This window comes from Giraffa tippelskirchi, chromosome 3 (genome assembly GCF_054371585.1).
Source record: "Giraffa tippelskirchi isolate mGirTip1 chromosome 3, T2T-mGirTip1v1.2.pri, whole genome shotgun sequence".
Taxonomy (NCBI): Eukaryota; Metazoa; Chordata; class Mammalia; order Artiodactyla; family Giraffidae; genus Giraffa; species Giraffa tippelskirchi.
This window is the reverse complement of record NC_137277.1, coordinates 6173655-6195461: the sequence shown is the minus strand read 5'-3', so window position 1 is coordinate 6195461 and position 21807 is coordinate 6173655. Positions and strand designations below refer to the sequence as shown.

The window sequence follows — 21807 nt, the reverse complement described above, 5'->3', positions numbered from 1 at the left end:
TGTATTTTATCTGACTCACACCGCTGGGGGTCCTCCTAAGAGTCATCGGACAGCCTCCTTGAGTTTTCATCCAAAACACTGGTTTTGGGGGTGGGGGTGAAGCTACATGTGTTTACACTTATACTTTTTCTTTGAAAAGGACAGGACCTGCGAAGGAATCCCCTGGGAGGCTGTTACAGAATCCTCCTTCCAGGGTGCCCTTGACCCCTAATTCAGTGTGTCTCAGGAAATGGTCCATGGACCGCAGGACACAGTCACCTGGAGGACCTGTTACAAGTGCAGGTAAGGGGGGGCGGTCCATGCTGCACCCATTGTTATCAGTGTGGTCTGAAATGAGCATTTTCAAACAAGGTTCCCATCTGCTTCGTGGGTCTGATGCATGCATGCACGCGTGCGTGTCAGCTACACTTTGGTGAACCAACATGTAAATCAATACCCTTTGCATTCACCCAGAACTGTTCACCCAGCTTTGAACCCCCTTAACAGCACCAGCAGGGTGTCAGAGCTCAGCTCCCTCCTCACCCCCCCAGCCTCACTCTGGATCCCTCCTCCTCCTGCTTTCGTTGACTCCCTTCTCTGCCTCCCTCCCTCAACTCACTCAACCCGGCTCCAATCTGAGCTGTTGACTGTAAACGTCCACTGCACTCACCCCAGATCCCTCCACCCTGCAGCCCCACATGGCAGGCAGGACAGACGGTGAATGTGAGAGAAGACAGTCCTGGGGCGCTCTGAGCCGCCTGGGATGAGCCCCCAGGTGTCCTCATGGCCCAGGCTCACTGGACCCCGTCTGCCTCCCCTGTCTGGAGACAGTGGGTCAAATTCAGCAGAGCATTTCAGATGGGCCTGAGGCTTTTGGGAAAACCTTTGTAGATACAAAAAAAAAGGAAAAACAACTCCTGGTGCTTCCCTGGTAATCAGGTAGCTAAGACTCCGTGCTCCCAGTGCAGGAGGCCGAGGTTCGATCCCTGGTCAGAGAACTAGACCCCACATGCCTCAACTAAAACCTAGTGCAGCCAAATAAATAAGTGAATATTTTTTTTAAAAAAGAAAGAAAACAAAAATACAACTCATGAGAAAACGAGGCCCACATGTGTGTGGATACTTCTTGAGCAGTAGCTCGGCTCTGACACGAAGTTAGAGATTCTCACTACTGGAGCCGAGAAGACCTGGCTGAGGGCGCTAAGAGCTATTGATCTTGTAGAAGGTGGAATTGATCTGGGCTGGAGTCAGACTCTGATCGCAGACCCAGGGCGGCAGCTGGGAGGGGATGGGACACAGAGAGTGGAGCTGCCACCGGTCAACTGCCCAGGGAGCTCCCTGCCAGGCTGGAGAGGCTCACACTGGGGGTGGGGGCCCGGGATGCTAGGGAGCTTCCCATAACCACCCGGGACATCTGATTCCCACTGCTTGGAAAGAAAGGGGACAGCATGCACACCTGAGACAGGCCCTCCCACCCAGGTTCCCGGAGCTCAGGCAAGACCACATGGTCAGACAGCTGATGAGCCACCTGGGGTCTGTTACGATGGGGTGGGGCTGGAGGTGGAAGGTGAGGAAGGGGTGTCCTGGTCAAGGGGTTGACCATGGGCGAGACCCAGACGGTCAGGACCGCTTTTCGTCCGGTGTGTCCGCCTCGCACCTCCGCATTGCGACCTCCCCGCCCCCGCCAGGCCCAGCAGACGGACACTCACCAGCAGATGAGCGCGGCCACCACGGCTGTCCAGGTGACGCAGCAGGAGCCAGGGCGCTTGGTCTGCACCGCGTCGTCCTGCCGGCAGCAGCACACGCAGACCAGGTAAGCCACGAGGAGGACGAGGTTTAGGCCCAGGCCAACGGCAGCCACCAGCCCCAGGAACAGCAGCGACTGAGGAGGGAGAGGCAGGGGGTCAGCTCTGGGTCCCGGGGGTTGTGGAAACCACGACTGAACTATACGCCAGATGTCCCCCTCCTAGGACTGGCTGACGCTCCTGCTCCGTATAAAGTGCCCTGCCCTCAGGCACCAGGAGCTGGGGGAGATGGAACTCAGGTGTGGGAGGGGGCAGGGGACCCGAGACAAGAAGCAGGAGATGTGGCTCAAGGCTGGCCCCCCATCTGAGGCTTACACACCTGGGTGAAGGTGAGGACCAGACCCTGCCTAATGGATGCTCTGAGTCACTCAAGAGACAAGCAGGAATTGTCCCCTGACCGTGAGGTCTGTGGGCGATGCTTGGTGTGACTGAGGGAGACAAGGAGAGAGACGTCCCCACAATCGGAGCATCCGAGGCCTTCCGGAAGAGGCAGGGCTTGGGCAGGGTGTCTCAGAAGCTGAGCCGGGGCCTGGGGCAGACGTCCTGGCGTATCTGCCCCCTCTAAGCCTCGCTTTAGGAGTTGGGGTCCCTTCCCAACTAGAGACCAACTCCACGCGGGGGGAGAAGGGGATGTCAGGAGATGCACCTGGGGAGGTCCCTTCCACCGCACCCTGAAACGGACGGTGACCCCCAGATGCCAAGGGTGGCAGCAAAGCCCAGGATCCTGAAAGGGAGGAGATGCCGTTTCAGGCCCACCGAGCACCACAGGGTCCTACAAGGGGAGCTGCTGTCGGCCAGGAGGCCCGGAGCCCCCCACTCCTTGCCTCCAGTCTCCTGACTCAGCCAGATGGACACCAGATGGCCCCAGGGCTGGACCTGGCTCTAAGTCAGGCTCCTGAGATGACGGCCTTGCCCTGCTGCACTGAGCGTGACCCCCGACTCGTTCCCAGCTGGGAACCTCCAGCGCTCCAGTCTGGGCCGTCGTGGGGTGGGAGATGGGCAGATCGGGGGAGACACCAGGATCCTTCCGGTCTAAGGAGGACACAAGTCTCAGGCCGCAGCGTGCGCACACCTGGAGGCTGAGGCCTGAGGTCATCTTGGCAGGAAGGGGCGGGGCCTCACAGGGGAGAGGGGGCACCTGCTCTGCTGGTCACCTGGACCAACAGGCTCCTGAGCCTCATGGACAAATGGCCAAAGTGATGGGGACAGCCCAGAAGTGGACAGGGGAGACGGCCCACTTGGGTGTGGGATGGGTGGCTGTGACAAAGTGTGGCTCTTGCCTCCACCTGGCATAAATACATCACAGGTACTGCCAGGAACCTGCCCTGCCACCCTCCCGACTCAGCGGCGTGGAGGGCGAGCCCTCCTCCTCCAGGCGGTTGGGAAGGCCCATTGGACCTGAACACATGCATCCTCCTGTGGAAGTCCTCCTGGGGTGGCAGGGCCTGGGCCCCTGAGCCTGGACCACTAGGCTTGTCCCATGGACGGAGCCAGGAGGCTGGCCTGGGAGACCTTGGGAAGGAGCCGCCCCTGCCAGCCCCCTGGTGGCTCAGACCGTAAAGAACCCGCCTGCAGGAGACTGGCGTTCGATCTCTGGGTCAGGAAGATCCCCCGGAGCAGGAAATGGCTACACACCCTAGTATTCTTGCCTGGAGAATTCCATGGACAGAGGAGCCTGGCGGGCTACAGTCCACGAGGTAGCAAAAGAATTGGATGCGACTGGCAACTAACACTGTGGGGCCCCCACCACAAGCCCCCAGGGCAAGGTGCTTGCTCACTGGAGGCCCTGTAGCCCCAGGCCATGGGGAAGAAGGTCAAGGACAGATAAGGGTTTCAGTTCAGTTCAGTTGCTCAGTTGTGTCAATCTCTTTGCAACCCCATGGACTGTAGCAAGCCAGGCTTCCCTGTCCATCACCAACTCTCGGAGTTTGCTCAAACTCACGTCCATCAAGTTGGTGATGCCATCCAACCGTCTCATCCTCTGTCGTCCCCTTCTCCTGCCTTCAAACTTTCCCAGCATCAGGGTCTTTTCAAATGAGTCAGTTCTTCCCATCAGTGGCCAAAGTACTTAAAAAGTTTCAGCTTCAGCATCAGTCCTTCCAATGACTATTCAGGACTGATTTCCTTTAGGATGGATTGGTTTGATCTCCTTGCTGTCCAAGGGACTCTCAGGAGTCTTCTCCAACACCACAGTTCAAAAGCATCAATTCTTCGGTGCTCAGCTTTCTTTATGATCCAACTCTCACATCCACGCATGACTACTGGAAAAACCATAGCTTTGACTAGATGGACCTTTGTTGGCAAAGTAATGTCTCTACTTTTTCATATGCTGTCTAGCTTGATCATAGCTTTTCTTCCAAGGAGCAAGCATCTTTTAATTTCATGGCTGCAGTCACCATCTGCAGTGATTTTGGAGCCCAAGAAAATACAGGGGTTTAGAGCCTTACTGTCCAAAGTGGAGTTCACCAACACTGCAGCACTGACCTCTTCTGAGATGCAGAATGCACCATCTCCAGCCCCACCCTGGACCCAGTGAATCAGAAGTGCGCCAAGAGATGACCAGTGGGGATGTATCCCATTTAAGTCTAGGAAGCGTAGTGTCCACAGACTTTCTCAAAGTATTTACAGCAGTGGAACCTTTTCTTCAGACTCGCTTAGCGGAGCACCGCTAAGAGCGTCCCCTGACTGAGGGGTGGATGTAAATGCCACGCTCTGTTCTGGCCACCCCCTTGCAGGCCTGAGGCCCCTCTGCTAGAGCCCAGGATCCCCTTCGCAAGTTGCAGACCACTGTGTGGTGTGCAAACCCCTCGAGCCGGCAACCTCTCTCCTTCCCCTGGCAGAAAGGAGGGCTTGTGCCCCCGCCGCCCGCCCACAACTGCTCACCGCAGCCTGACACCGCAGTAAGAGGCAAGCACCGGAAGCAACCCAAATGCTCACCAACAAGAGATCTAACAGGTGCTAGACCACAAAGTAGAATACTGTGCAGCCGCGAAAAGTAAGTGTCAGCGACAGCCAGTGATGTGGGTGAATGCTACAGACGCATTGTAGGAAGGAACGAGGGAGACAAAACAGCGGGGGCTGTGTGGTCTAACTGATGTAAGATGCACAGTCGGAGAGAGACTCTGCAGTGACGGGGTCCGAGATGCAACTACCTCTGGGAGGGAATCAAGTGAGACGGAGCCTCCTGGGGGGTCAGGGATATACATCGCCTGGGGTGGTGTCTCATACACACACGTACTGAGGTGTACACTTAAGAAAGCGCACTTCCCTATAAGTTAATCCTAATGAAAACAAAGCAAAACAAAACCCGGATAAACCTTTTGCATAGATCAGAGACAGGCTAACAGTCAGACCTCCTCCCAGCTTCCCTAGACAATCTCACCCTCGATATCCCCCCAAACAGGAAAACCCACGGACTCTACCATGGGGCCCCCATCCAGCACGGCAGGACCTCCGGGAAGTAATCACGACTTGGGGTGGTGCCACCTGAGTCTCTCCAAACCACAGCCCGTCCCCACCCCGGGACCCCTCACAACACATTCGGGCCCCCTGACCTCTCACAAGCCTAGGACTGTGGGCAGAGCCCTGGGATCCTCAGGCCGAGGGGTCTCTCCAAGCCGGGCGTCTGGCCTCAATTCCTTTATTCCTGCTTTGGCCCAGCCCGGGGAGGCCATGTCTGGGAAATCCAAACTCGGAGGCTCTTTTGTTAGCAGTTCTCTTCCAGAACTTTCTTCGGGCACTGGGAGCAAGGGCAGGGGCAGAGGAGCTAAGATCAGGGTTAGGGTTGTTTAGCAACTACGTCGTGTCCGACTCTTTGCGACCCCATGGACTGTGGCCCGCCAGGCTCCTCTGTCCGTGGGAGTTCCCAGGCAAGAATACTGGAGGGGGTTGCCATTTCCTCCTGCAGGGGATCTTCCTGTCCTGGGGATTAAACCTGAGTCTCCCGCACTGGCAGGCAGGTTCTCTGCTGCTAAGCCACCTGGGAAACCCAGGGTTAGGGTTAAGGTTGGAGGAAGGAGGGAGGGAAGAGAAGCCTGCAGAACCATCTCCCTCGGTCACTCTGCTGTCACCCGCCACCCTCTAACAGGCAACAGTTCTTCTGCTCCTAGTGGACGCTGCAGGTCTCCGTTACACACCTCCGGGTGTTACAGGGAGGATGTCCTGTCTGCAGGAAGCCAGGAAGTCGACTCACATGCCCTCCTGCGCTGATGGAGCTGAGAGGACAGTTCCCAGCCCCTGTGGCTACCGCCACCTCCCTGGGCCACCCAACAGCCAGCGCATGGCCCCCGCCTCAGGGCTCAGGCCTCGCCCCTGGTCGAAGCGACTTCCGTTCGTTCTGGCTGGGATCCCGGGTGGGGGCAGCTGAGCCCCCAGGGGCTTCTGCACTTGGGCAGGGGAGGGAGGGGGCAACATCCTGAGCACCCCTCACCCCGAGACCCAGAGATGAGGAGTGTGCCAGCCTAGGGGTGAGGCCAGAGGGAGGGGAGCTGGAGGGGGAGGCCCTGATTGGAAAGGGTTAAGCTCCCCCCACCTCCTGGGCTGGTGGGGGGAACGCGGCGGGGGTGGGGGGCAGCATGAGTGTCCGCTGACCATGACTCAAGGTTCACGCAGGATGAATGGGGCTTCTTCATTCTTTGGCTCCTCTCAAATCCTGTGGGGGGGGAGGGCTCCCCGCATGGTCTTTCCTCCTGAGAAAGGCCCCCAAGTTGGGGGAGCCCCATAGCTCTGGAGCCAACCCTCCCCTGGCCTAAGGACAAACAGCCAGGAGTGTGTGGGCCAATGAAGGGGGAGACTCGGGTGGCTGGTTTGGGGAGACACAGCTGGGGGCAGTGTCACGGCGCTTTCTGTGGTCTCCAGCTCTGCCCACGGGACACCTGGCTGGCTGGGGCCTCCTCCATGCCAAGCGGGGCTTGTGGCAACTTTCGAAGTGCCCGGTGCTGGCCATGTTCTTTATACCCACTAAACGACGGGGTCCTTTCATTAGCGCTTTGATGCCGGGATCTTCTCCATCCCCACTCCGTCTCACCTGGGCAAAGGTGAGGAGAGTCTCTGTCGCTTCCCCACCTGGAGCTGGGGGCCCAGTGGGGTGAGGGCACCCCTTACGCCTGGGGCTCGCCACCTCCCCAGGAGCCCAGGTGGGGCCCAGGTGACCTGGGCAAGGACTCAGGGTCCGGTCCACTGGCAAGGAGGTGTGGAAAGATTGACCCACCAGTGGGCTTCCATAGCGGCTCCCAAGACCCCAGAAAGGGAGCGGGTGGGTGGGTGGGGTGTGTGTCGGGCCCTGCTTCCTCGAGGAAGTTCTGGGGCTGACTCTGCTCAGGATGTTTGGGTCGTCACCAGGTGACCTGCTCGGCACTCAGGCTTCCAGGCTTCCTTGTACCTTCCAGATCCCCGGCACAGCCCGCCTCCTCCCGAGCTGTCCTTCAGTTTGACTGCCTGTTCCCAGTTCCACATAATCTTTGGTGTGTACACACGTGTGTGGGTGCCCGCACACACATACACACACACACACACGTGCTGTACCACAAGCCGGCACTGTTCACTTGGCCCTCCGGGGCATGAGCCGCAGCCTCCTCTGTATGTGTCTTTCAACCCTTCCTGATCGTGACTGTAGAGGATCCTTCGTCTGCGTCCTCCATGCGTCACTGTACTCGGACAAGCAGCTGAACATCAATGCCAGTCTGTGTAATGATTTGCGTCACTGGGTCCACCACATGCAAGGGGACTCTCTAGGTACTAAGCATGTTTCAAGGGACAGCTCATTTACTACTTGCAGAGGAGGGAAGGGAGGCTCAGAGAGGTACAGACACCTGCCATGGTCACACAGTAAGTGACAAAACTGTGGATTCCAACGCACAGCCTCCTCCCAGCTACTCAGCTGCTGAGCCCCGAAGGCCTTGGCGGCATGGTTAGCACGTGACCTCACGTCTGGCACAGGGCTTCTCCCCTGTCAGGAGTCTGGCGCGTGCCGAGATGATCAACAGCAGGAGTTGCCCAATCGATGGTGCTAACTGACATGGGCAGTGACTGCTGCTCAGGAGGAAGGGGACTTCCAGCAGAGACCCGTGGTCAGACACCAGGGGAACTTACCGAAACGGGAGCCACCTTAAATAAACACCCAGAGCCACTTCCTGTCCAGTCCTGTCCAGCCCCACTGCACTCAGAGCTGCCTGAGCAGGGGGAGGAGGGTAGGGGTGAGGCCAGGGGAAGGGGCTGCCCCTTGGAGTGCCAGGGTCTGACATGGGGAGGAGAGGGGCAGGGACTGTGAGTCAGTCCCTCTGGCTTGGCTGTCACCTCTCCAGGGGACCAAGTGGGGTAGGGCAGGCTCAGGCCCACCAGGACAGCCAGACAGGAGCTGTCTGTCCTGTCCAGCCCCCTTCCCGCACCTGAAAGTCGTCTCCACCCAGTCGGGAGCTTACTTTTCCTCCAGGGGAAAGGAGAAAGCTACGGTGGGAGACCCCAGGGCCGGATCTGGGGTGTGGGGTTTGGGACAAGCAGATGTGGGGTCAGACACACACACACACATACACAATCTGCAAGCAACACAGCTGTCTCGGAAATCATATCCGCCTCTTTTCAGCATTCATTGTGAGCGGAAGATTCCCTGGAGTTCTCCCCAGGCGGCCGCATTCTCATGGAGCCAGCAGCCTTCCCCAGGCAGGGCTCAGGGAGGGGGTGGGAGGGGGGCGTGCAGACCGGGAAGGGTGCAAGCTGGGGAAGCCAAACTGGCCAGCTGCTCCCCATCCAGCAGCAGGAAGGGGGGCTCGGTCCTCTCCCACTTCTGGAAGGGCAGGCACCATCTGCTTGGGGCCCGCAGTTGACAAGGACTCTAGGGGTTATTATTAGACTCCCCCATCAGCGGCGCCCTGCACACCCCACTGGATCAGGATCCCCGGGACCCTGCGGGAGAAAGTCCTGCGGGGGAGAGGCGAACAGCTGACTGCCAGCTTGACCTCTGGGGCCCGCCTCCGCCTGGACCCGCCCCACTCGCGTGGATTGTGGAGAACCTGCCCGCGAGGGTCAAAGTCCCCAGGCTGGCACACAGGTCTGAACAAACGGGCCCCATCTTGGGTTTCCCAGCCGCGGAATCTTTGACCGGACAGAAAACTGACTCAGCCTGGCCTCGGGGGCTGAACTGGGCTGGGCCAGACCTGACCAGGCTGGGAGATTCTGCACTCAGTCTGGGCGGGGAAGCCTGGGGGAGCACCGCTTCCCCCTAGGGGTGCAGAAACCAGGGAGGGAAGGGCCAGCAGAGCGGGGCGAGGTCAGAATTGCGGGGATAGGGGGAGAGGCTGGCCAAGCGGCGGAGACCCCAGAAATCCAGGGCTCAGAAGGTGTGTCTGTACAGAGGAAGGGCTGGGGGTGTTGGGGGGGCGCTCTCTTTCCCCCACATATCCACATGAGGCTGAGGGTCCACACCCCTCTCCTCTGGCTCTGTCGCCTTCCAGGAGGGGCCCAGGCGGAGGGGCTGGCAGGGGCTGGGGAGGAGGGGTGCCGCGGAGACGAACCCGGAGACTCCAGTCAGTTCAGTTTCTGCCCAAACTTCTCCCAGGCCACACAGACCCGGAAAGCGAGAGCGCGTCTGTTTCACCGCAAGAGGAGGAAAACCCCGAGGAGCGCCCCGGCGTCCCACCCCCGCCCCCCGCAGCTGGCGCGCGGGAATCACCGGGTTCAGGCACCAATGCCCTCCAGCCCCGACCCCTGGGCGGCGCTGCCCTCTCCCTGGGCGCTCAGCCCCAACCCCCGCACCGCAGGAAGCGCCCTTCCCCCCGTGCCGTTGGCCGGCTTAACTCCCATCTTTCCAGTTGTCCAGGCCCGTGAGGTTCCCAGACGGGAGGGCCGTGGGCCAAGGACCTGCAGGGGAAAGGGCGAAGGGGGAAGAGGCTGCAGGGAGAGTGTGGGGTGGGTGTGGTGTGGGGTCTGGAGGCGCGAGGAGCACTGCGGGCTGGGAGGCGGGAAGGGGCGGTGCGGGGACGTGGGGCGCCGGGTCGCGCGGACTCACCTCCTGGTAACTCTCATCGCGGGGCCTGAACGTGCTGTCCACTGGCTGCAAGCGCAGGCCGAGGTGCGGGACGCTATGCAGCCACACCACCCACCAGGGCGCGATGTACTCCACGCGCGCCGCCGGCATGGCTCAGCCCGAGTGCGCCCGCCCGCCGGTCGGCCCGGGACGCGCGCCCGCCCCGCCCGGCCCCGCCCAGCCGGGGACCAAGCCCCGCCCCCTGAGCGCAGGACCGCCCCGCCCCTTCCAGGGCGGCCGCTTGCCCCAGGCTCACTCTCGGGCCACCAGGGGTCACGCCCTAGAACCCGAAGCGTTTTTTTGATCTGGAATCTGGCCTGGCCCAAGTCCAGGCGAAAGAAGTGGAAGAAGGGAAAACATCCCCCAGAAGCCTCCTGAATCTGTCTCTTAACAACAGTCTCTGGGTCCCCGCCTGCTCCTTGAAAGAAAACTTATGACCAACCTAGACAGCATATTAAAAAGCAGAGACATTACTTTGCCAACAAAGGTCCGTCTAGTCAAAGCTACGGTTTTTCCAAGAGTCATGTATGGATGTGAGAGTTGGACTGTAAAGAAAGCTCAGCGCAGAAGAATTGATGTTTTTGAACTGTGGTGTTGGAGAAGACTCTTGAGAGTATCTTGGACTGCAAGGAGATCAAACCAATCCATCCTAAAGGAAATCAGTCCTGAATATTTATTGGAAGGACTGATGCTGAAGCTGAAACTTCAATACTTTTGGCTACCTGATGGGAAGAACTGACTCATTGGAAAAGACCTTGATGCTGGGAAAGATTGAAGGCAGGAGGTAAAGGGGACGACAGAGGATGAGATGGTTGGATGGCATCACCGACTCTATGAACATGAGTTTGAGCAAGCTCTGGTAGTTGGTGATGAACAGGGAAGCCTGGCATGCTGCAGTCCATGGGGTCGCAGAGTCGGACACAACTGAGTGATTGAACTGAACTGGGCCCCCGGGGGTTTTGGTCACATCATCAAATCGAGTATACAGAATGTCTGTGAATGCATCGGCAATCTTGGTGTGAGAAAGGCGAGGTTGACTATTCTAGCGCTTTAGAGGGTAGAGGTGGCGCTTATGGTACAGAACCCATCTGCCCATGCAGGAGACATAGAAGTGGGTTCGATCCCTGGGTTGGGAAGATCCCCTGGAGAAGGAAATGGCAAGCCACTCCAGTATTCTTGCCTGGAAAATCCCATGGACGGAGGAGCCTGGCAGGCTACAGCCCATGGGGTTGCAAAGAGTCGGACACGACTGAAGTGATTTAGCACGAACTGACAGATTGCAGACCGAATGGACCCAGTCCCTGGGTCACTAGTTCTAAATTCACTCTCATCCAGGATTGAGCATCCACTCTGTAAATATGGTCCTGCCCCGGGAGTGCCCAGGTCATCTGCCCAAACAACTAATGGGTCCCACCTGAAAGAAGCAGCTGGTTGGAAGGCCCCCACCTCCTGGGGGAGAGACCCTGGAACCTGGGGGAGGGGAAGGAGCCCGGGAGCTCTGGGATGTGCTAGACCTCCCAGGGAGACGTTGGAGCCTTCAAGAACACAAATTAACTGAGGGCCTACTAGCTGCCAGAGGTTGTTCTGTCAAGTCTGGCTGGGCGGGGACTGTGGTTTAGCGCGGGTGGTAGCGGTGCCCATGAGGACAGGCGCTAGCTTAGCGGTCCCCTGGAGGAAGGCAGTGCAGGGTCAGCGCATCAGGATGCCGGGGTGGGGCTGGGGGCGTGCAGTGCCAGGTGCACCAGAGCCTTGCGGGCAGAAAAGGGCTGCGGTCCCACGACCCAAACAGCATTGTGTGATTGCAGGAGGCATGGGGCCAGAAGGAGAGGGTAAGTCTCAGGACAGGGTCCAAGGCTGGGTAAAGGGCCGTCTGAGGTCGGTGAAGGAGGAGTAGGGGAATGAAGCGGTCCTGAGAAGATCAGGCTTGAGTTGCTGGCAGTCTGATCAGTGGTAGTGCGGGGTGGGGGTGAGGTGTGTGAGGCGGGGAGACCCCTAGGTTTCTGGCTTGGGGAACCGGGTGTATGAAGGTGAAACTCCATGGGTGAAACGCGTTGACTACTAGGGGAGTACAGCGTACAGACACCCCTTCCCCTATTAGAGATCCGGGACTGGAAGATGGAGCCCTATTTAGTAGTTGAGACTTCTCTCTCCTCCAGGAGGTCACAGTCCTGGTCAAGATTCCCAGAACTGCAGCCATCCATCTGCGACGCTGGAGAGCACCGTTCCTGTCACTGGGGTTTCCTTTGATTAATTCAACAAACTGTGAGCACCTTCTCTGCTCTAGGGGATACACTGATGAGCAAAACACACATTCCTACCTGCATGGGGTCTGAAGTTTAAAGGTGAGGGGAGGCAGCCTTTATCCCACACGGTGATTCATTACAAAGCCCCACCCCACCCCCAAGTGCCTTCCAGAGCCCAGCATCGCTTTGTAAAATGGGATGGAATCTGGAGTACGGGGACATTTCCTGAAAAATGACACATGAGGTGAGAGGTGAAGGGTGTGGAGGAGGTAACTCAGGGCGTCCTGAGAAGGAGGCTGGATTCTGAGCAGGGGGACAGTACACAGTGAGATCAGGGCCCAAGGCCTGCAGGGCACAGAGGGGAATATAAGTCCAGACTCAGCCAGGGGAGTGACAAGGAGATGCTGTAAAACTCCCGTGGCTGCTGCCAAGGACTGGGCTGCAGGAGGGAACTGGGGGTGGGGGGATGAGCATCTTTTCTCTGGACTGCAGTGGTGGTTCCACAGCTGTACAAAATACAGAGAACTGGATACCAAGAAGGGTGAATTTCACTGTAAATTGCATCTCAGCTAGCCTGCTTTATAGTTTTTTAAAAAGAGAGAAAGAAGCTGGCAAGGTGGCCCAGTATGGCCCCATGGAACCTGGCAAGGGATTTGGTCTTGAACCAGCCGTGCTGGTCACTGAGGAAGGCAGACACCTGAAGCGATTTTGGAGGGCCCTCGGTCGCACTCACGAGTGTGACCTCACAGCCCGGGGCCTCAGGGGTAGGCACTGCCTGGTGCCACAGACACGGTCCCCCCTCCTCCCCCGGCTGCAGCTGCTGATCCTGGCCTCCCTGACCCGGAAGTTAGGAGGATTTGCCGTTCCTCTGGAAGATTATAGAGTCACAACTGCGAACTGCAAGTGCTTTAGGGGAGAGGAGGGGGAGAGGTCTGCCTCCCTGTGAGTGGCAGGGAGTGAGCCCACCTGTCCTGAGCGGGGGCGGGGGAAGGGGGGCCTGCACCCCACTCTTGATGCTGACAGTAGAAGCTGGCCCTCAGGGCCATCACTACAGCCCCAGGTGCATCCTGAACACAAACCTGCTTGGCCAGTCTGCACCCAGCTAGGCAGCGACCATTCTAGCCGCTTCCCCAGAGGCCTCCAGAGAAGCGGCACAGCAGAACCGAACTGTGAGCCCTCCCGGGGACGCGTTTGTGGGTTGACCAGCCCTCCTGCCCGCGCTGCTCCCCCTTCTGGCGCGGCCAGAACCAGCTCACCCAAGCTGTGGGCTGACCTCAGCAAGGCGGTGGTGGGCCCTGGGCAGGATCCTGAGGGCTCCACCACACAGCGAAGCCTCAAGCCAACTCACACAGAATCTCTGGGATCAGCCCTGGCCACCACAGTGTGAATTTTTACAGAGGACCCCAAGTGGCTGGGAGGCACAGGCCAGGGCTGAGACCCACAGCGTGAAAGGATGCCTTCTCTAGACAAACGCCTGCGGGGCTTGTATCCTAGGAGCTGGGGCGGGTTTCTGCACAATGCGCTGGGACAAAGGGAGCCCAAGCGGTAAACCCGCCCTCTTCCTGGGAAGCTGGGATGGTGAAAGGGCGGGCAAGATCGGGAGCCGCTGAAGGCGCCCCATCTGGGTCTGGTCACAACCAGAGCCCCGGAGGGCCCTTAAAACACGTGCTTAACTACCTCACATGCTGTAGAATTCTTAGGAGAAAAACTGCCAGACATCTCAGGCACTTGGCTCCTTAGGTTTAATCAATGTAAACCAGGTCCAGACCTTCACTGGTCTCCTGCCCTCACTTGCCGGACTTTGGCGCCACCTTGTGGTCCACCCGGAACAACGCGCCAAGCAAGTCCCTCAGTTTTCTTAGCTCACCACTGGAGAATGGGCACTTGCCATCAACTGATGGGAACTGAGGCAGAGTGCTAGGAAAAGCAGGCTGACAGCCACCACTCGGCAGCCCGAGACGGGGCCTGTGGCAGGAATACCTCCTTGCCCAGGGCTGAGGCGTCCACAGGACCCGTGCAGCGCCTGTGGAATCTTATCAGGTTCAGTATTTTCTCTGCTTGAAACGTGTGCCTGAAGCACTTGGCCCTCCTCTGTGGGGCAAGGATGGGGGTCCTCTCACTGAGGCGGGAGCGGGGTGTGGAGGCGAATTGGCAGACACCCGCCAACCACAGGGGACCCACAGCCCCAGCTGAAGGCGATCTTGCCTCTGCGTCCCATCTGTGCTTGACTGTTCCCCTGGCGACTGACACCAAGATACGGCAGACAGGAGTGTATGGGGCCCTCCCAGGGACTGGGAACTGTGCAGGCGAGGGGAGGCAGGGACAGAATTCAGAAATAAACCTTTGCATATATAATCAAAGTTTGACAAGGATGGGTCCATATGGTCACAGAGAGTTGGACACAACTGAAGCAACTTACCATGCATGGAAAAAGCACGTCAAAGATCAACATCAGCAAGCCAGCAGGGGGTGGAGGCGGCCCTGAGCCCCCAGGAGGCAGGCCTGGCTGGGACCCCAGCTGCTCCCCCCACCGTTTCTTTGGACCTTCACGCGCCTGAGCCAGCAGGCATGTATGTTCTACCCTCACAGCCACCACTCCACTGCCTGGGGTCCGGGGTCCGACTTCTGGCTCCTCCCTTTAAATGTCATCTGGATTTCACGACGGGTCTTTTGGTTCCCAGGGCTTCTCGCTGGGCTGACACCCACTCAACTCCATTCTTAGCTCCTTCTTGGAAACTCTCGTCTAAACTGTCCTCCCAGCTGTGTTCAGCTGGTGAACACCTGGTACCACTCCTGAACTCTACTTAGTAAACACACGAGTGTGTTTCTTTTCTGTGCCTGAGAACCTAGGTCTGGAGAGAAAAAAAAAATTCACACGCCCACCTGTGCGCATGGTTGGTGGGTGTCTGCCAGTTGGCAGGGCAGTTCGCCTCCACCCCCCGCTCCCGCCTCAGTGAGAGGACCCCCATCCTTTCCCCACAAAGGAGGAGGGCCAAGTGCTTCAGGCACACGTTTCAAGCAGAGAAAATACCGAGCCCGATACGATCCCACAGGTGCCCACACGGGTCCTGTGGACGCCTCAGCCCTTGGGAAAGAGGTATCCCCGCCACAGGCCCCATCTCGGGCTGCCGAGTGGTGGTTGTCCAGCCTGCTTTCCCCAGCACTCTGCCTCAGTTCCCATCAGTTTAAGGGAAGGGCCCATTCTCCAGTGGTGCCACATTTCAACATGGCAGAAACAAAAGCCGCCCCTTCCGAGGATTCTGAGGAAAGGCCGGCTTCAGTGACTGCCAATTCTGAGAAGGCCGATCAACTCCTCCTTCGAACTACCATTTTCATTACCGGGGAGCTCGTTTGTTGAGACTGGCTTTATTTCCATCAGTATCTGACTCCTTTAACTGCCTATTTCTATTTACTTTCAAAATTAGACTTAAAAAAGATGGCTTATCTTTTGGGGATCACAGCCCAAGATCAGGGAGGAAACAAGGTAGCAGCTAGGACCCCCGTGCTGCTCCTGCCAGAAGCCACGACCACGTCAGCACCCACCCACCCCCGTTCTCAAAGACAAAGGCCATTTTGAGAATTTTAAAAATTTTAATACAGTTCAAAGCAGCGAACGTGGTTCATTTCAGCTCCTTCACGGCCAAACCTAGAGGCAAAGACACACAAATGTGAGCCAATCAGAAGACTCGACCGAGTTACTACTGCCTGTCTGGATCTGGCACTCAGGGTAAAGAGGGCTCACAAAGCTCAAAAATTAAGCCCACCAGGAAGGTCTGCTTCAAACATCAGTTAGCGTTGGATAATAAAAACGCTCCCCTCGGCCCTTCTCCAGGGGCTCCTGCTAATTCTCACACAGGAAGGGGCGCTGGCTGACCCGTCCCTGTGAAGACGCGGCCTGCGGAGCCCCGGCTCCCAGCTGCTCTGCTGAGCCTTCCATCGCCGGGATGGCCCCTCTGCTTAATCCACCCGCATCGCCTGCTGTATTTGCTATTTCTCGACCAGTGAAAACAGGGGCCATCAATCCCAGCACCTCCCTACCCGCAGGGCCGTGGCGAGGATGAAATGAGTGACCCAGGGAGCAAGCGCCAGCTGGTACGATGCTGTATTAAAAAGGCACGGTTCCCTCTGGATCTAGACTCTGAGAACTGCCCACGTGACACCAACAGCAAGAGCAGATACTTAGACAAACCACAGAACGGACTCTCCTAATTCTGGAGACAAGCCGGGAAACAAGTGGTGACACAGGCACCTCCCACGCCCCGGGCTGCCCGCACCCCCCACCAAGGCTTCCAGCTACTCACCGGGGGGCAGGGACTGCTTCAGCTTCTCTGCCTTCTCCTTGTCTGTGATGACCAAGGTGTAAAGGTATCTGCTGCATCGAACTTTGAACTTCACATTATCCTTATTTTTCTTGATCTTGACGGCTACCAGAGAGCAGAGTTAGCCCTAAGACTGTGTCACAGGGAAGAGATGTCACACAGTCCACCGCTGTTTGATACTTCTGCACCCAGCGGCTCCCGTGACCGCTGTGCTCACCTCCCTCGCCGTCCCTCTGATGAAACAGAAAATAAGATCCCCCACCCCCCTCTGACCTCAGTGTCAGAAATCTACATTTCCCTTGTATCAATACTCTGGAACCTGAGTTAAGGTTTGTATTTGTAACACAAGTAGTATCTGGTACAGTCAATACATTCCAGACCATCCAGTATCCATCTGTATCAGGACCACAGCTTGGAAACTAAAGAGCCCCAAGTGTGCCCCAAACTCAATAGCATGCAGTTTGAAATTTAGCGAACAATCTGATTAAGTACAAGCTTCAATGCATTTCTATGAGGCCAGTAGCTATTCCGGAGGCGGGAAGATAGTCTCTTCCAGATGACTCATGTCTGGCACCCGTCAAATTGCTCGTTCTGACTCCCACAGCACAGGCTGCCTTGGCCACACGACACGCAACTCTGTCTCTGCCAGCAACTGCTGAAGAGGAAGGACATGTCACAGGAGGCAGAGACTGGCCGAGCCTGCCCGAGACACCGGCTGCGTTCTAATGAATCAGGACTGTGGGTATTTACTCAAACCAACCTATTCTGCTATCTTAACATTCCTCTCAAAGCTAAACATACTGTGTTGTCCCTAGCAGCTGCCATATATATACCTATACACTGAACTCTCACAAGGTCAGACGTTAAGTATCTCTGAAAAAATGTTTACTCAACAACATATGTGGAGAAGGAAATGGCAACCCACTCCAGTGTTCTTGCCTGGAGAATCCCAGGGACAGAGGAGCCTGGTGGGCTGCCGTCTATGGGGTTGCAGAGTTGGACACGACTGAAGCGACTTAGCAACAGCAACAACATATGATGCAATGATTGTATCTATAGGAATAGACTCAAAAGAACTGAAAGCAGGGACAAGAGATATTTTACATCAAAACTGACAGCAACATTATTCACAAGAGCCGAAGGCAGAAACCACCCAAATGTCCACGTGATGCTAAATGAACTAGGGCGGTCATGAAAGACAAATACTGCATGATTTCACTTACATGAGGTACTGAGAGTGGTCAGGGTAGTAGAGACAGAAGAACGGTGGTTGCCAGGGGTTGGAGGGAGACAATCACAGACCAGTACTGGCCCAAGGCCTGTTAGGAACCAGGCTGCCCAGGAGGAGGTGAGCGATGGGTGAAACCCAAGCCATCTCCGCAAGCCCGTGGAAAAACTGGTCCCTGGTGTAACATGGCTGGGGACTCTTGGTTAATGGGCTACAGGGTTTTAGCTTTGCAAGATGAGTTTCTCGAAAAGCATGGCTGCACCACAATGTGAATATATTCAACCACAGTACATACACTGCACACCTCAAATTTTATGTTGTTTATTTTACAACTATGAAGACAATTTTATCCAAAAAAGACTTCCTGGGCACCCTATCATATCCAGGGGAACATGATCCCTGCTTTCACAGGTCACACTTTAACATCAAGCTCCCAAACAGAACAGCAAGGCAAAGCCGTCTGATGGATCTGGTGTCATCTCGTCACTGTGCTAAAATCCTCTACCGGGTCTTCTAGTCTGATCCTGGCACCAATCCCGAGAGACAGGTATGATCACCCCCCTCTTCTACACAGGAAACAGTGGTGTCATGGACAGTTACCCACTGGGAGGGAGAGCTGGCCTTTGCACCCAGGAAGGGATGGCAAATTCCCTGTTCTGGACTAAAACTGACCTGATAAAGCTTCTCTTTGCGCTTGACTGTAGATAAAAAAACACAAGCACGTGGTCACCTGCGGTTCCCACAGTACCAGAGCCTTGAAGTCAACAGCCCGTTTCAGGTAACAGGGACACAAATATGATTCTCCCCATCCCCCCTCAAATCCCCAAAAGGCTCTTCTGCGCGCCACTTCACCTCACCACTGACACAGGGCATTAGACACCTCAGTGCCTTAGCCCACCTTAACCCGTCTGGCCAAGAGTACTCTACTTTCACAAGTTACCCAACTTTCCCTTTAGGACGTATCCGGGAAGGGAGGTAAACTGCAAGTAGCGGCCCAAAAAAGATGTGTTAAAGCTACACAACATCTGAGTCCAAACCCAGTGCTGACCACGAGCTCCCCAAACCTCCTTCAACAAAGAGACTAGAGAGCTCCCTCTCACATCCAGGGTAAAGAGAACACACAGGCAGCTGGGGCTGGCACATGTCAATCAAAGACGTGCTGCTTTATGTGTCTGATGTATCAGTGAGCCTTCCCCTTCGTTTATAACCCAGGACACCAATACCCGGAGAAAGGAGATGACTTACATCATCGTGAACAGAGCTTGTCCTCGGCCCAGAACCCAACACGCACCACTGACCCCGAGCTTGTGAAACTTGCATTTCCAGACGTTCGCCCAGTATGAACCTCCACCATCTCCCGGAGTTTGCGCAAACTCATGTTTATCGAGTCGGGGATGCTATCTAACCATCCCACCCTCTACCGCCGCCTCCTCCTTTTGCCTTCAGTCTTTCCCAGCATCGGGGTCTTTTCTAACGAGTCAGCTCTTCACATCCGTTCACAGCACCAGCTACACACCAGGGAACAAAAAGCCCCTGGGGACCCTCGTTACTGAAGTTAGAGAACACACCCCGAACCAAGCGTCTTGTCTTACGGGAGACAGATTGGGACCCCCGAACCCCGACAGCAGGCGAGGGCAGGAGCGGCCGCCCGGCGCCCGCCCGCCGTTCCGGGGGGCGCCCTGGCGCCCGCGCTCGCCGCCTCCCGTCCAGGGCGCCCACTTACATTTGGCGTCCTTGCGCCGGGCCGTGAGCAGGAAGTCCTTGATTTCCTCAATTTTGCGGGGCTGCAACACAGAGCGAGGGCAATCAACCCGAGATGCATGCGCTGGGGAGGCCCAACCCCGGCAGCCCCTTTGGGGCCCCTGGAGACCCTCGCAGGGGCCGCCCTGCCTTCGCCCCCCGCGGGGAGCCCCAGGTGGGAGGTCGTACTCACCATAGCGACGAGGAGCGGGGGGCGCGGCCGGAACCTGCAGGGAAGACAAGCGTTGGCGGCGTCAACGGGGGCGCGGGCACTGGCGGCGGCCCTGCCTGCCCGCCCCGCGCCCCCGGAATGCCGGCCCCATCGCACCCCACCCTCCCCCCGCAACACCTTCAACCCAGGATTGGGGTCCTCAGATAGCACCCGGCGAGGATGACGCCGGATTACCACCCCATTCCCCACGTACGGCCCCAGAGACTCACCTCAAGGGGCCAGAAGCGAAGAGAGCGGAAAAGGAAGGGACTTCCGCTTCCGGGCAATTAAACCGTGCCCCAGAGGAAGCTGGGTACGGTGTCTGCAGAGGGTCAAGAAACCGCACGGGCGTTTCCCCTTCCCGTGGCTGCCTCTCTGCCCCCTTCTGGCCTAGATTAACAGTGCAGCTCCCTGAACGCCGCGGGCCGCCTGCCTGCCGCCCCTCTCGACCGCCTCTATCACTCCGCCCAAATTCCACCTTGCCTTTGCTAGGCTTTGTTTCAGACCCAGTTTGAAGGCCTGTGTTAGGACTTATTATCAGCTGCTTTCGTTAGGCCTCTGTATTGGGCATCTAGGCAGAGATTTTTTTTCCTTTGAATGAAGAATTGTTGTTCTCCTAAGTCTTGTCCGACTCTTTGCAACGCCATGAACTGCAGCACACCAGGCTCCTCTGTCCTACACTATCTCCAGGAGTTTGCGCAAATTCATGTCTGTTAAGTCGGTGATGCTACCTACCCATCTCATCCTCTGCCGCCTCCTTCTTTTGCCTTCAGTCTTTCCCAGCATCAGGGTCTTTTCCAGTGAGTCAGCTCTTCACATCAGATGGCCCAAGTATTGGCGCTTCAGCTTCAGCATCACCTTCCAATGAATATTCAGGCTGAAGGGACTCTCCTGTGTATATTTTAGAACCTCTTTCTAGGAATGTGAAAGTGAAGTCGCTCAATCGTGTCTGACTCTTTGCGACCCTGTGGACTGTAGCCTGCCAGGCTCCTTCTGTCCATGGGATTCTCCAGGCAAGAACACTGGAGTGGGTTGCCATTTCCTTCTCCAGGGGATCTTCCTGACCTAGGGACTGAACTCTCAGCTCCTGCATCGGCAGGCTGGTTCTTTACCACTCAACCGCCTGGGAAGTCCATTTAAGAACTGGTACCATTGGGAATTCCCTACTGGTCCAGTGGTTAAGACTGCATTTCCACTGCAGGGGATGTGGGCTAGACTCCCTGGTCAAGGAACTAAGTCCAGCAATAAATAAATAACTGGTACTACATAAACAAGTTAAACCCTGGAATAGCTGACCTCTATGGAATACTCCCAAAGAAAGGCAATGCCAAAGAATGCTCAAACTACCGCACAATTGCACTCATCTCACACGCTAGTAAAGTAATGCTCAAAATTCTCCAAGCCAGGCTTCAACAATACGTGAACCGTGAATGTCCAGATGTTCAAGCTGGTTTTAGAAAAGGCAGAGGAACCAGAGATCAAATTGCCAACATCCGCTGGATCATCGAAAAAGCAAGAGAGTTCCAGAAAAACATCTATTTCTGCTTTATTGACTATGCCAAAGCCTTTGACCGTGTGGATCACAATAAACTGTGGAAAATTCTGAAAGAGACAGGAATACCAGACCATCTGACCTGTCTCTTGAGAAACCTGTATGCAGGTCAGGAAGCAACAGTTAGAACTGGACATGGAACAACAGACTGGTTCCAAATAGGAAAAGGAGTACATCAAGGCTGTATATTGTCACCCTGCTTATTTAACTTATATGCAGAGTACATCATGAGAAATGCTGAGCTGGAAGAAACGCAAGCTGGACTCAAGATTGCAGGGAGAAATATCAATAACCTCAGATATGCAGATGACACCACCCTTATGGCAGAAAGTGAAGAAGAACTAAAGAGCCTCTTGATGAAAGTGAAAGAGGAGAGTGAAAAAGTTGGCTTAAAGCTCAACGTTCAGAAAACTAAGATCATGGCATCTGGTCCCATCACTTCATGGGAAATAGATGGGGAAACAGTGCAAACAGTATCAGACTTTATTTTTATGGGTCCAAAATCACTACTGATGGTGATTGCAGCCATGAAATTAAAAGACGCTTACTCCTTGGAAGGAAGGTTATGACCAACCTAGATAGCATATCGAAAAGCAGAGACATTACTCTGCCAACAAAGGTCTGTCTAGTCAAGGCTATGGTTTTTCCAGTGGTCATGTATGGATGTGAGAGTTGGACGGTGAAGAAAGCTGAGTGCCAAAGAATTGATG

At 56.4% G+C, this 21807-nt stretch overlaps 2 protein-coding genes across 4 annotated transcripts in view; both read right to left on the bottom strand.

The window, feature by feature from the left end:
• TTYH2 (tweety family member 2) overlaps window positions 1–9946 on the bottom strand; it is a 36117-nt gene extending 26171 nt beyond the window's left edge. For both annotated transcript variants that reach the window (XM_081584829.1, XM_081584830.1), the window contains exons 1-2: window positions 9787–9946; window positions 1689–1861 (exon numbers count right to left, since the gene is read on the bottom strand). In XM_081584829.1, the coding sequence (XP_081440955.1) occupies window positions 1689–1861; window positions 9787–9915 (302 nt within the window). In that variant the 5' untranslated portion in view covers window positions 9916–9946. The remainder of the gene's footprint in view (window positions 1–1688; window positions 1862–9786) is intronic.
• Window positions 9947–15618: 5672 nt separating this feature from the next.
• RPL38 (ribosomal protein L38) lies at window positions 15619–20222 on the bottom strand. 2 transcript variants are annotated; one of them, XM_081584826.1, is made up of 5 exons: window positions 19776–20222; window positions 19528–19561; window positions 19318–19378; window positions 16349–16471; window positions 15619–15693 (listed from the first exon to the last, which is right to left on the bottom strand). In XM_081584826.1, the coding sequence occupies exons 2-5, from the start codon at window positions 19528–19530 to the stop codon at window positions 15668–15670; spliced, it is 213 nt and encodes a 70-aa protein (XP_081440952.1). In that variant the 5' UTR covers window positions 19531–19561; window positions 19776–20222; the 3' UTR covers window positions 15619–15667. The 2 variants fall into 2 exon arrangements, with proteins under 2 accessions (XP_081440952.1, XP_081440954.1); XM_081584828.1 differs by having other exon boundaries at window positions 19684–19780.
• Window positions 20223–21807: the final 1585 nt, after the last annotated feature.